The 15,763-nt window shown below is 39.6% G+C and overlaps 1 protein-coding gene across 16 annotated transcripts in view; it reads right to left on the bottom strand.

The window, feature by feature from the left end:
* RFC1 (replication factor C subunit 1) overlaps nt 1-13,469 on the bottom strand; it is a 79,672-nt gene extending 66,203 nt beyond the window's left edge. For all 16 annotated transcript variants that reach the window (XM_081250440.1, XM_081250449.1, XM_081250451.1 and 13 more), the window contains exon 1: nt 13,237-13,469. In XM_081250440.1, the coding sequence (XP_081106566.1) occupies nt 13,237-13,239 (3 nt within the window). In that variant the 5' untranslated portion in view covers nt 13,240-13,469. The remainder of the gene's footprint in view (nt 1-13,236) is intronic.
* Between the last annotated feature and the right edge of the window lie 2,294 nt (nt 13,470-15,763).

Here is a 15,763-nt window from a genome sequence, read left to right as displayed (position 1 = left end):
AGCTCCACGTAATATCAAACGGCGAAAATCTCCCAGAGATCTCCATCTCAACACCAACACCCAGCTTCACTCAACGACCAGCAAGCTACAGTGCTGGACACCCTATGCCAAACAACTAGCAAGACAGGAACACAACCCCACCCATTAGCAGAGACGCTGCCTAAAATCAAAATAAGGCCATAGACACCCCAAAACACACCACCAGACATGGACCTGCCCACCAGAAAGACAAAATCCAGCCTCATCCATCAGAACACAGGCACTAGTCCCCTCCACCAGGAAGCCTACACAACCCACTGAAACAACCTTAGCCACTGGGGACAGACACCAAAAACAACGGGAACTACGAACCTGCAGCCTGCAAAAAGGAGACCCCAAACACAGTCAGATAAGCAAAATGAGAAGACAGAAAAACACACAGCAGATGAAGGAGCAAGATAAAAGCCCACCAGACCTAACAAATGAAGAGGTAATAGGCAGTCTACCTGAAAAAGAATTCAGAATAATGATAGTAAAGATGATCCAAAATCTTGGAAATAGAATAGACAAAATGCAAGAAACATTTAACAAGGACCTAGAAGAACTAAAGATGAAACAAGCAATGATGAACAACACAATAAATGAAGTTAAAAATACTCTAGATGGGATCAATAGCAGAGTAACTGAGGCAGAAGAATGGATAAGTGAGGTGGAAGATAAAATAGTGGAAATAACTACTGCAGAGCAGAATAAAGAAAAAAGAATGAAAAGAACTGAGGACAGTCTCAGAGACCTCTGGGACAACATTAAATGCACCAACATTCGAATTATAGGGGTTCCAGAAGAAGAAGAGAAAAAGAAAGGGACTGAGAAAATATTTGAAGAGATTATAGTTGAAAACTTCCCTAATATGGGAAAGGAAATAGTTAATCAAGTCCAGGAGGCACAGAGAGTCCCATACATGATAAATCCAAGGAGAAATACACCAAGACACATATTAATCAAACTGTCAAAAATTAATTACAAAGAAAACATATCAAAAGCAGCAAGGGAAAAACAACAAATAACACACAAGGGAATCCCCATCAGGTTAACAGCTGATCTTTCAGCAGAAACTCTGCAAGCCAGAAGGGAGTGGCAGGACATATTTAAAGTGATGAAGGAGAAAAACCTGCAACCAAGATTACTCTACCCAGCAAGGATCTCATTCAGATTTGATGGAGAAATTAAAACCTTTACAGACAAGCAAAAGCTGAGACAGTTCAGCACCACCAAACCAGCTTTACAACAAATGCTAAAGGATCTTCTCTAGGCAAGAAACACAACAGAAGGAAAAAACCTGTAATAAGAAACCCAAAACAATTAAGAAAATGGGAATAGGAACATACATATCAATAATTACCTTAAATGTGAATGTATTAAATGCTCCCAACAAAAGACACAGACTGGCTGAATGCATACAAAAACAAGACCCATATATATGCTGTCTACAAGAGACCCACTTCAGACCTAGAGACACATACAGACTGAAAGTAAGGGGATGGAAAAAGATAGTCCATGCAAATGGAAACCAAAAGAAAGCTGGAGTAGCAATTCTCATATCAGACAAAATAGACTTTAAAATAAAGACTATTAGAAGAGACAAAGAAGGACACCACATAATGATCAAGGGATCGATCCAAGAAGATATAACAATTGTAAATATTTATGCACCCAACATAGGAGCACCTCAATACATAAGGCAAATGCTAACAGCCATAAAAGGGGAAATCGACAGTAACACATTCATAGTAGGGGACTTTAACACCCCACTTTCACCAATGGACAGATCACCCAAAATGAAAATAAATAAGGAAACACAAGTTTTAAATGATACATTAAACAAGATGGACTTAATTAATATTTATAGGACATTCCATCCAAAAACAACAGAATACACATTTTTCTCAAGTGCTCATGGAACATTCTCCAGGACAGAACATATCCTGGGTCACATATCAAGCCTTGGTAAATTTAAGAAAACTGAAATTGTATCAAGTATCATTTCCGACCACAATGCTATGAGACCAGATATCAATTACAGGAAAAGATCTGTAAAAAATACAAACACATGGAGGCTAAACAATACACCACTTAATAATGAAGTGGTCACTGAAGAAATCAAAGAGGAAATCAAAAAATACCTAGAAACAAATGACAATAGAGACATGACGACCCAAAACCTATGGGATGCAGCAAAAGCAGTCCTAAGGGGGAAGTTTATAGCAATACAATCCCACCTTAAGAAACAGAAAACATCTCGAATAAACAACCTAACCTTGCACCTAAAGCAATTAGAGAAAGAAGAACCAAAAAACCCCAAAGTTAGCAGAAGGAAAGAAATTATAAAGATCAGATCAGAAAAAAATGAAAAAGAAATGAAGGAAATGATAGCAAAGATCAATAAAACTAAAAGCTGGTTCTTTGAGAAGATAAACAAAATTGATAAACCATTAGCCAGACTCATCAAGAAAAAACGGGAGAAGACCCAAATCAATAGAATTAAAAATGAAAAAGGAGAAGTAACAACTGACACTGCAGAAATACAAAAGATCATGAGAGATTACTACAAGCAACTCTATGCCAATAAAATGGACAACCTGGAAGAAATGGACAAATTCCTAGAAATGCACAACCTGCCAAGACTGAATCAGGAAGAAATAGAAAATATGAACAGACCAATCACAAGCACTGAAATTGAAACTGTGATAAAAAATCTTCCAACAAACAAAAGCCCAGGACCAGATGGCTTCACAGGTGAATTCTATCAAACATTTACAGAAGAGCTAACACCTATCCTTCTCAAACTCTTCCAAAATATAGCAGAGGGAGGAACACTCCCAAACTCATTCTACGAGGCCACCATCATCCTGACACCAAAACCAGACAAGGATGTCACAAAGAAAGGAAACTACAGGCCAATATCACTGATGAACATAGATGCAAAAATCCTCAACAAAATACTAGCAAACAGAATCCAACAGCACATTAAAAGAATCATACACCATGATCAAGTGGGGTTTATTCCAGGAATGCAAGGATTCTTCAATATACGCAAATCAATCAACGTGATAAACCATATTAGCAAATTGAAGGAGAAAAACGATATGATCATCTCAATAGATGCAGAGGAAGCTTTTGACAAAATTCAACACCCATTTATGATAAAAAAAAAAACCTGCAGAAAGTAGGCATAGAGGGAACTTTCCTCAACATAATAAAGGCCATATATGACAAACCCACAGCCAACATCATCCTCAATGGTGAAAAACTGAAACCATGTCCACTAAGATCAGGAACAAGACAAGGCTGCCCACTCTCACCACTCTTATTCAACATAGTTTTGGAAGTTTTAGCCACAGCAATCAGAGAAGAAAAGGAAATAAAAGGAATCCAAATTAGAAAAGAAGTAAAGCTGTCACTGTTTGCAGATGACATAATACTATACATAGAGAATCCTAAAGATGCTACCAGAAAACTACTAGAGCTAATCAATGAATTTGGTAAAGTAGCAGGATACAAAATTAATGCACAGAAATCTCTGGCATTCCTATACACTAATGATGAAAAATCTGAAAGTGAAATCAAGAAAACACTCCCATATACCACTGCAACAAAAAGAATAAAGTATCTAGGAATAAACCTACCTAAGGAGACAAAAGACCTGTATGCAGAAAATTATAAGACACTGATGAAAGAAGTTAAAGATGATACAAATAGATGGAGAGATGTACCATGTTCTTGGATTGGAAGAATCAACATTGTGAAAATGACTCTACTACCCAAAGCAATCTACAGATTCAATGCAGTCCCTATCAAACTACCACTGGCAGTTTTCACAGAACTAGAACAAAAAATTTCACAATTTGTATGGAAACACAAAAGACCCCGAATAGCCAAAGCAATCTTGAGAACGAAAAACGGAGCTGGAGGAATCAGGCTCCCTGACTTCAGACTATACTACAAAGCTACAGTAATCAAGACAGTATGGTACTGGCACAAAAACAGAAAGATAGATCAATGGAACAGGATAGAAAGCCCAGAGATAAACCCATGCACATATGGTCACCTTATCTTTGATAAAGGAGGCAGGAATGTACAGTGGAGAAAGGACAGCCTCTTCAATAAGTGGTGCTGGGAAACCTGGACACGGACATGTAAAAGTATGAGATAAGATCACTCCCTAACACCATACACAAAAATAAGCTCAAAATGGATTAAAGACCTAAATGTAAGGCCAGAAACTATCAAACTCTTAGAGGAAAACATAGGCAGAACACTCTATGACGTAAATCACAGCAAGATCCTTTTTGACTCAGCTCCTACAGAAATGGAAATAAAAACAAAAATAAACAAATGGGACCTAATGAAACTTCAAAGCTTATGCACAGCAAAGGAAACCATAAACAAGACCAAAAGACAACCCTCAGAATGGGAGAAAATATTTGCAAATGAAGCAACTGACAAAGGATTAATCTCCAAAATTTATAAACAGCTCATGCAGCTCAATAGCAAAAAAACAAACAACCCAATCCAAAAATGGGCAGAAGATTTAAATAGGCATTTCTCCAAAGAAGGTATACAGACTGCCAACAAACACATGAAAGAATGCTCAACATCTTTACTCATTAGAGAAATGCAAATCAAAACTACAATGAGATATCATCTCACACCAGTCAGAATGGCCATCATCAAAAAATCTAGAAACAATAAATGCTGGAGAGGGTGTGGAAAAAAAGGAACACTCTTGCACTGCTGGTGGGAATGTGAATTGGTACAGCCACTATGGAGAACGGTATGGAGGTTCCTTAAAAAACTACAAATAGAACTACCATATGACACAGCAATCCCACTACTGGGCATATACCCTGAGAAAACCATAATTCAAAAAGAGTCATGTACCAAAATGTTCATTGCAGCTCTATTCACAATAGCCCGGAGATGTAAACAACCTAAGTGTCCATCATCGGATGAATGGATAAAGAAGATGTGGCACATATATACAATGGAATATTACTCAGCCATAAAAAGAAACGAAATTGAGCTATTTGTAATGAGGTAGATAGACTTAGAGTCTGTCATACAGAGTGAAGTAAGTCAGAAAGAGAAAGACAAATACCGTATGCTAACACATATATATGGAATTTAAGGGGGAAAAAATGTCATGAAGAACCTAGGGGTAAAACAGGAATAAAGACACAGACCTACTTGAGAATGGACTTGAGGATATGGGGAGGGGGAACAGTAAGCTGTGACAAAGCGAAAGAGAGGCATGGACATATATACACTACCAAACGTAAGGTAGATAGATAGTGGGAAGCAGCCACAGAGCACAGGGAGATCAGCTCGGTGCTTTGTGACCGCCTGGAGGGATGGGATGGGGAGGGTGGGAGGGAGGGAGATGCATGAGGGAAGGGATGTGGGAACAGATGTATATGTATGACTGATTCACTTTGTTATAAAGCAGAAACTAATAAAAAAAATAATAACAAAAAAAAATATCCATGCGGGGGAGGGAGGGTAAATAGATAATTAACAAAAAATACAAACAGAGTAACAATCCTACAGAGAAATGTTTAGCCATCTTGGTAACCAAAATGAAAACAACCATGACATATTTTTCATCTTAAATAAATAATTAAAAAATTTTTTTAAAAAGACAACCCTCAGAATGGGAGAAAATATTTGCAAATGAAGCAACTGACAAAGGATTAATCTCCAAGATTTACAAGCAGCTCATGCACCTCAATAACAAAAAAACAAACAACCCAATCCAAAAATGGGCAGAAGACCTAAATAGACATTTCTCCACAGAAGATATACAGACTGCCAACAAACACATGAAAGAATGCTCAACATCATTAATCATTAGAGAAATGCAAATCAAAACTACAGTGAGATATCATCTCACACCAGTCAGAACGGCCATCATCAAAAAATCTAGAAACAATAAATGCTGGAGAGGGTGTGGAGAAAAGGGAATACTCTTGCACTGCTGGTGGGAATGTGAATTGGTACAGCCACTATGGAGAACAGTATGGAGGTTCCTTAAAAAACTACAAATAGAACTACCATATGACCCAGCAATACCACTACTGGGCATATACCCTGAGAAAACCATAATTCAAAAAGAGTCATGTACCAAAATGTTCATCGCAGCTCTATTTACGACAGCCAGGAGATGGAAACAACCTAAGTGTCCATCATCGGATGAATGGATAAAGATGTGGCACATATATACAATGGCATATTACTCGGCCATAAAAAGAAACGAAATTGAGCTATTTGTAATGAGGTGGATGGACCCAGAGTCCGTCATACAGAGTGAAGTAAGTCAGAAAGAGAAAGACAAATACCGTATGCTAACACATATATATGGAATTTAAGGAAAAAAAATGTCATGAAGAACCTAGGGGTAAGACAGGAATAAAGACACAGACCTACTAGAGAATGGACTTGAGGATATGGGGAGGGGGAAGGGTAAGCTGTGACAAAGCGAGAGAGTGGCATGGACATATATACACTACCAAACATAAAATAGATAGCTAGTGGGAAGCAGCCGCATAGCACAGGGGATTAGCTCGGTGCTTTGTGACCACTTAGAGGGGTGGGATAGGGAGGGTGGGAGGGAGGGAGACGCAAGAGGGAAGAGATATGGGAACATATGTATATGTATGACTGATTCACTTTGTTATAAAGCAGAAACTAACACACCATTGTAAAGCAATTATAATCCAATAAAGATGTAAAAAAAAGTGCTATATGGAAATAAACTTTCAGTCATTCTTACAGTAAAAAAAAAAAAAGTAAAAATTGCCATAACCTTTCCAAGACAATCTAACAATATCAAGATTTTAAATGTGCATACCCTTTGTCCTAGTAATTTCATTTCTAAAGGAAATGGTAAAAGAAATAGTTTTATTTCGGGAACCAAAAGAGAGTAGTAATTCACCCTTCTTACTTTGTTTTTTAATAGTTACTAATTGAACAGTTCAGTTCAAGTAAGACAAAAGATTTAGGCAAAAATCACATAAAAATTAAAACACTTTAGCACACACAGCTAATAGTAACAAGTAAGTTTTTCACATTTTTACTTACAGCTACTGGACATAGATTTATCGCTTCTGATGATTCTGTGAGGTATAAAGGCAAATAGAATGTCTTATCTCCATTTTATAGGTAAGTAAGTGGAATTAAGTCAGACAAAAAAAAGCTTTTTGTCAGTTTTGCCACTTACTTCCAGACACTTGGGATGAATTACTTTACTTCTCTGGCCCTTAGTTTCCTCATAATGCCACTTACCCCACAGGATTCCTGTGGGGATTAGAAGAGATGGCACAACAGAATGCAACCTGGTCCTCTGACTCCAAATCCCTTTCATAGTTCTCTACTTGACCATGACTGCCCCCTCATAGTTTTACCGTAATTCTAAGGATCTATGCAGAAGTAGCCATACTCCACAACCAGCAATATGGCCTTTGCATTCTCATTATTCCAGATACATTTGATCCTTGTGTGATTACAGGCAGGCACTTAGGACACAAACAGGAAAAGGCCCTCATGAGGCTACCTGGGAGACAAATTAGTATATAAAGAATTAAATACAAAACAGTGCTAAGACAGAGCTAAATCACAAAACTGTAAGAGCACCTAACACAGAGAGCCTCAGGGACAGCTGACCAAAAGAAGCAACACCTGAAATGGGTCCCAAAATGATTAGTAGGAGATATTTTTGATAGTCATAGTAATCTGAGTTTGAAAACATTGCTGTAAGTTCCATACAGCAGGCCTGTCTAGCTTACTCATCTCTGTATCTCAAGTACAGGGCCAGCACCTCAGATAAGCAGATGCTTAATTAATAACGGTTGAACACATGAGTGGTTATTCCTAAGGTCACTGACCCTCACACCTGGGCTCAGAAAGAGACGTTCTTAATTATGTAAAATGAAATTCATGGTAAATTTGTTTTTAAAGATTGTGTGTTATAATAATCTTTACTTGAGATTAATTTTTTGCCATCACTTTACCTACTGCACTTTGTTTTAAGAAACTTTAAGTGGGTATTAACACTTACTGTGTATTATTACTTCTATCATACGGTACTCTCTTGTCATATTACAATACTGTGGCTACAAAAAGCAAAACACTTTCACTTTTAGTATAATACTTCCTCTTCTTCAGGGCTTTTTCCTGAAGCCTATTAATGGCTCTCCATGAACCCTAAGTTAAAAACTTCCGATTCACATATTCACACTGCACAAGCTAACTCACATCCATCTCAATGTCAGTACTTAAAAACACACTGCTACCTCCTAAATCTTGTCTCGACTCAAGACCTCTGAGCTCCATATCCATGTAGCCAATAGTCTGTCATCTCCACCTCTACCAAGTGCCCCGAAGGTGCCTCCACCTCATAATGTCCAAAACTAAGCCCATATTTTGGAGGCTTGCTTCTCTCTCTTTATTTCCCACCTCAATGCATAGCACCACCATTCACCAAAAACAGAAAAATGAGCAGTTTTTCCTCCTCATTCTGACCCTCCACCTAATCAACCAACCCAACCTAATCTCCCAAATACTGCTGTCTTCTTTCCTCTATTTCTGTTGCCAGTGCCCTGATTCAGGGCTTCATTTATTTACTTTTTTTTAACAAACCCTTAAATAGGACTTACTCTGTGCCAGACAATGATTTAAACACTTAAAAAAATTAATTTAGGGGCTTCCCTGGTGGCGCAGTGGTTGAGAGTCCGCCTGCCGATGCAGGGGACACGGGTTCGTGCCCCGGTCTGGGAAGATCCCACATGCCGTGGAGCGGCTGGGCCCGTGAGCCATGGCCGCTGGGCCTGCGCGTCCGGAGCCTGTGCTCCGCAACGGGAGGGGCCACAACAGTGAGAGGCCTGCGTACCGCAAAAAAAAAAAAAAAAATTAATTTAATCCACAGAACAAATCTATGACATTCTTTAACTTTAATTCACAGATGAAAAAACTGTGAATGACAAGGCATTTTCTAGTAAACGTTTTGAAATTTAAATGCTCCTAAGTGTAAGCAAAAAACAAAAAAGAGATTTATTGCACTCTCCTACCCTAAGGTGTAACTAACAATTCTACAACACTATTAACGAGAAGCATCGCCTATCAGGCAACCCAAATGCAATTTTAATATGCATAAGTCAAGACAAAGTACCAGACCTCGCTGGTACTCAAAAAAAATCATGCAGTTTTTAGAATTTTCTAACTTGGTTGATTATAAATCTATTAATAGAGATGAAAAAAATTTTTTGCAGCAAATACTCCTAAACCTGCACAAAGTAAGCCATCATAATGACCTTTTAACTTTAAAAAGTCAAAGTACAAAAGCTGATATATATCTACTTTGAAGTATAACCAAACAGCTCTAAAAACTTTTTTCCACTGCTAATGGGCTCAACCAACCAACAAGTTCCATGTGCCTACCAAAAATGCAAAGAGAAAGCAAATCATGCCACCGCGTTCACTTACTTTGACGAGTACAGGATTTTATGCAAAATAAGTACTGCAGTGCTCTGTGGGGTAGCTGCCAAAATATTACATTTTGGCTTTACTTCTCTATTTTGAAAGTAAAGAAATATAAATATTTCTGATTAATATTTTTAAGTCCTCCACCAAATCCACAAGCAGAAATTGATTATCACCAACACACTTCACAAAACCTATCCAAATGTAAAAATCTTTTATCTTTAAAACCATTTAAATGCAAAATTATACATCTAATATTGTATATTGATAGCAGCACAGAAGAGACAAATGAAATGAAATAATTTTAAAATAGTTAAAATTATATTATACTTTAAAAACAACAGGTAAGTTGTTGGAATGTAGTCCCTTAAGTTCAGGAAGAAGACAGATCCTTCTTGCCACTCCTATTCAACACTGTGGCAAAAAATAAATTATAAAAGGGGCACCTAGATTGGACAGGAAGAAGAAAAATTATCTTTATTTGACGATGAAATGATCTTAAATGGAGAAAATCCTAAGGAATTCACTAAAAAACTATTAGAACTACGAAATGAGTTCTCCAAGGTTGCATGACACAAGATCAATATACCAATTATATTTCTATACTTTTGCAATGAACAATCCAGAAGTGAAATTAAGAAAACAATTCCAGGACTTCCCTGGTGGCGCAGTGGTTAAGAATCCTCCTGCCAATGCAGGGGACATGGGTTCGAGCCCTGGTCCGGGAAGATCCCACATGCCGCGGAGCAACTAAGCCCGTGCACCACAACTACTGAGCCAGCACTCCAGAGCCCACAAGCCACAGCTACTGAGCCCAGGTGCCACAACTACTGAAGCCCGCACGCCTAGAGCCCGTGCTCCCCAACAAAAGAAGCCACTGCAATGAGAAGCCCGTGCACCGCAACGAAGAGTAGCCCCCGCTCGCCACAACTAGAGAAAGCCCACGCGCAGCAACAAAAACCCAACACATTATAAAAGGGTGACAACACTGCTCCGGGAGAGCATTCGCATAGTAAACTACAATGTGAAAGGTCTCCCCCAGAATGCTGCAATGAAGCAGCTTAGATGTAGTCAGACTCTGTTTGACAGCTCTTCAAAAAGGCTCTCCCTTAAGTCTCATGCATGTTTAATTTAAACTTATGCATATTTTCAATAAATAACTATGCCAGCCAATGAATTATATATGTTGATTTCTTAAAAACGGCATCTTTCAAGTTTTATTCACATTTTGAGCAAATAATTAAATCCTCATAGCAATTCAAATCATTTACATGGCTACTTTTTATTCTGTTTATTTTAATTTCATTTCGATTCCTTTAATAGACATTATATTCACATGGTTCAAAAATTCGAAAGGGTAAAACGTCTCCCTCCCACCGTGCCTCTCAGACACACATTTCCCATCTGTGGAGGCAACAAATGTTATCAGTTAGTTCCTTGTGTATCCTTCACATCTTCAAGCAAAACAGGCATTTCTTTTCTCTCCTTTTCTACATAAAGTGGTAGCATACTTTACATTTTGTCCTGCACCTTCTTTTTTCACTTATCTTGGCAACTGTTCCACATCAGGGCATAAAGTTTTCTCTTTTTTAATGGTTGCATAGTATTCCATTTTGTGGATACATAGTATTTTATTCCTTTGATAACTTTAATTGGAAAAGATTTGAGAAAAAGATGCAGCTCCCAGGGCAAGAGCTGCTAACCCTGCACCTGTAGAAGGGCTTCAGAAGATATGTGAATCCCCTAAAGTGGTGTGTATGTATCCATATGTATTTCTGTGGGCAGAAAACTTGCTTACCATTCACCACAACATCAAAGAAAGCTGTGACCCAAGCAAAAGTTAAGAACTACTGTACAGTATAACTTGTGCATAGGTGTTCAATAAACATAGGTTGAACAGAATTCTGGTCTAGGATTCTGCTAATTTTTGTACTACAAGACAGAAGGACTAAATTAAACACTAATATAATCCAAAACTCTTATGTACTTTATAGAACCTTTTCCCCACTTCTTTTCTGAGAAGGGCTTTATTTTTCATATGCACTATGAACAGGAGTACTAAGAGGGAAAAGAACAAATCATTTAAAGTAACTGAATAATCAAAAGTTGAATAAATAAGCTGTTGTTCACCATAACTGACAACATCAGAGGCATCTTTGATGTCCCTTAAACTCCTTGTAATGTTCCATAGGGTCCTTCCTGAGAAAATTAGATCATTAGTAATGTAGTTGTATATTTCCTACCACATGCCAGGCAACAGAATAGAAGCTTTACATTTATTATCTTGTTTAATCCTCAAGACAATCACTTAAGGCAGCTATATTTCCCCCCTTTTACAGGTAAGGAAACAGAGGATTTAAGAGGTTAAAGTTAAGATATTTACTTAATCAAAACCACTTAACCATTAAATGGCAGAGCAAGACCAACACTGCCTCACTCTCACCTTCAAGACTCCAAATCTCATGAACTTTACACAATTACCATAGTGCCTGAAGTCCAAAATGCAATTAAGATCATTATAGGGAGGTGATATAATGCAGTGGTCAGAAAAACCTAGGTTCTAATTCTAGCTCAACCATTTATTAGTTATATCACAAATTGTTCAAACTCTAAAAGCCTCCTTCGCCATCTGTAAAACTGGATTGCTGTGAGGTTTAAATGAAAAAAGGTATGTGAAACAAACAGCCCGCATATCCACCTGAAGAAGATAATTGTTACAAGGTGGCTATTATCATTTCATCCTTCTCTGAGAAGAAACACGAAGGGCTGTAAGGTTTCCCAATTTGGCATAAAATTCCACACACACAGCTCAGAATGTTGGCACTGTGGCAGACAAGTAAGCTGAATGAAGATACAATGACTGAAAAAATTATGTCTGATTATTAAGTAGATTCTGGCTTAATGGACCATCATAAATTGTCCTTTAAATTAAAATATTTCAAACACATACTTGTATCTATTGCCATTCCAGTATAAATGTCTGTTTTGACGGCTGCATAATTATTTCACTATCTATTTAAAGGATTTATGCAGAATTATGCACTGAGGGTTTTTTTTTTAAGATTACTTTTAACATCAGGTGATAAGCGATGACAGCTGTCAAATGTATTACAGCTGTTTCTACCAGGTTTTTTGTTTTTTTTTTTCCTGGTAAACCATGTTATCCCTTTGATCTCTATGAACTCATCTAAACAAAATAAAACATCCTTCCCATGCTATCGATTTCAAAACGGCTCTGTGATGAGTATTTCGCTGAGCTGTTAATGATGAAAGTTGAAGGCCTAAGACAACTTTTTCATTAGAAAGGAAAGTCTGTTACATTCTTCTCCTTCGAGCCCCAAAGCCTGAAATCAACGCTTTAGGCAGGACTCAAACCGAGGTTCGAGGCAACACTGAACAGGAAAAGCAACTGTACCGCTGAGCCCCCAAAATCACCTTCATTACTCCCTTCCTTTCTCCCTTCCCCCAAGAGTGGAAAAAAGTTAAAACTGCTGCGCAGCACCAAGAGCCCTGCGCGCTGGCTGCGGCTGAGAGCTGAAGCCCGCGGTGCAAGGAAAGCTGTGAGACCAGTGCCCAGTTTGTGGCCCCTTTCTTGCCTTCGCTCCCCTCCAAAGCCACGCATCGCGGTCCTCCCCGACCCTCCGTGCCAGGAATGCCAGGCCCACGCCCAGCCTGCAAACTCTCCCCAGCCCCCTGGCCGCATAACCTCCCCCGGGGGCTCACCATTGCAGCCCAAGGATGAAGGCGAGGGCGGGCAGGCCGGCCGGCTGGGGAATCCGTTACCGCGGCTCGGGATCCATTCGCGCCAACAACTTCTCCCGCGAAGTGGAAGGAGGTCGAGGCAGCGGCGCCCTGTGATGACGTCAGTAGGTGCGCAGCTTCCAGTGGGCCCAGGCCGGGAGGCGGGAGGCGGGAGGCGGGAGGCGGGAGTTGTTGCCACGTGGGCCCAGGTGCAGCCCCCGAGACCCGCGGGCCGCCGCAATCGCGAGGAGAGGTGGGGCCCAGGACCGCGCCCAGATTTGCGTCTTCCGCTTCTCTAGGGGCCTCTCAAGTGGGGAGGTTCAGAGATTGATTTCCCCCGAGGGCGGGCACGTTTAGAGGATGCATTGCCCTCCTTTAAATGCTTTAAAATGTTTCTATTACCAGCCGCAGTAAGACACCTTTTAGTTGTACATTTCACATATTACATTTTAATATCTATTCTGAAACAAAAATTTCACCAAACAGTACTTACCCTGATTTTTTTTTTTAATGTTTGACCAATCGAATTGGTCTTTTTGCCTACTTTTAAGTGGAGACCCACAGTTTGAAAACACATTTAGGACAATTTTATGTTGTATAATTCCAGGGCAAAAAGACTTTGGTAAAATAGTCATTACTACCCACACCATTTTATAAATGAAAAATATAAGGCCCAAACAAGCTAAGGGTCCTAGCTGGGAATCTAGGCCTCCAAATTCCCAAACCTGCGTGGCTGAGTCCCTCAAAGGGGTGTGTGTGAAACCAAGGCATAAACAAGTTACATCTTCTACGTATGGAAAGCTTTGGAGTAAACAAGTTATATATTAATAGATAAGCAATTGAACTGTGGAATGGCATGTGACATTTGCATACAATTTTAAGAGAAAACATGAGGCCTTAAGGAGTTTAATGGGAAGAGCAATATCTCCAGCTTTGGTCCTAGACTTTCAAATCCTTATCCACCCACCCCCTGTTCCGTCTTGCATTTTATCACACCCATATCTCTACAGTGAAAGATAGCAAAGACTTCAGGAATAAAACAGAGGCTAAGCATGGAGAGCTCCTATTTATTAACTGCCCACTGTAGTATGTGCCAGGCATGCAGCTATGGACTATCCCAGTTTAACTCATCTAATACCCACAGTGACACTGGCTACTATTATTATCCCCAATTTACAAAGGTGTAAACTATAGCTCATGAACAGGGCCTCATTGCATGGGACCCTCCGAAGCCAATATGCTAGGGTTCCTAGCCCCACCACATGCTAATTGTGTAACCATGGGCAAGTTACTATTCCTCAGTTTCCTCAACTGTAAAACAAGGATAATAGTACTATGTTCTTCATAAGGTTATGAAACTGTTCCTGGCACATAAGCAGATAATAATCTTTTTTTTAAGTCAGCTATTATCATTATTATTACACAAAGCTAGGTATTATCAAGGGAGATGTTTCCAAAAATGAACTTATCTACACCATAATTTTACTCAGGAAAATACTTGATTGGGGAGGAGGGGAGTCATTAGATCCTTTGAGAAATCAATAAGCTATGAAGCTACTCCCCAGAAAACTGTACGTAACAGACACATCACATAAATTTTTGCCTATAACTTCAGAGAACCTAAACCAATTTACAATGTTCATTGTGTTATAAATAAGCAAATAAGATGTATATTAAATGTTTTACATATCTTTTACATTATACTACTTTTAAACTTTTGCACTCCTTTTTTAGTATTTTGAAGCCTTCCTTGAATTCAGGTGAGAATTAAGTCAGAAGACTGTAACTTCCAGAAAGATACTGAACTGAATTTGTTGGATTGTTTTCATTTTTTCCTCAATAAATTTATTTATTTATTTGTGTTTGTATATTTATTTATTTTTGGCTGCGTTGGGTCTTTGTTGCTGCACAAGGGTTTTCTCTAGTTGCCGTGAGCGGGGACTGCTCTTCACTGCAGTGAACGGGCTTCTCATTGCGGTGGCTTCTCTTGTTGCAGAGCACGGGTTCTAGACCCACAGGCTTCAGTAGTTGTGGCGCGTGGGCTCTAAAGCACAGGCTCAGTAATTGTGGTGCACGGGCTTAGTTGCCCCGTGGGTTTTTTTTTTTTTTCCTGAGGTACGCGGGCCTCTCACTGTTGTGGCCTCTCCCGTTGCGGAGCACAGGCTCCGGACGCGCAGGCTCAGCGGCCATGGTTCATGGGCCCAGCCGCTCCGTGGCATGTGGGATCTTCCCGGACCAGGGCACGAACCCGTGTCCCCTGCATTGGCAGGCGGACTCTCAACCACTGTGCCACCAGGGAAGCCCTCTTTAGGGACATTTACTTGGAAATATTCTATATCAAAAATGTACCAGGACTTCCCTGGTGGCGCAGTGGTTAGGAATCCGCCTGCCAATGCAGGGCACATGGGTTCGAGCCCTGGTCCGGGAGGATCCCACATGCCGCGGAGAGGCTAGGCCTGTGCACCACAACTACTGAGCTTGCGAGCCACAGCTACTGAGCCCGTGAGCC

Source organism: Mesoplodon bidens (assembly GCF_964165515.1).
Source record: "Mesoplodon bidens genome assembly, chromosome: 1".
Classification (NCBI taxonomy): domain Eukaryota; kingdom Metazoa; phylum Chordata; class Mammalia; order Artiodactyla; family Ziphiidae; genus Mesoplodon; species Mesoplodon bidens.
The sequence above is the reverse complement of the archived record's forward strand: the minus strand, read 5'-3'. Positions and strand labels throughout refer to the sequence as shown.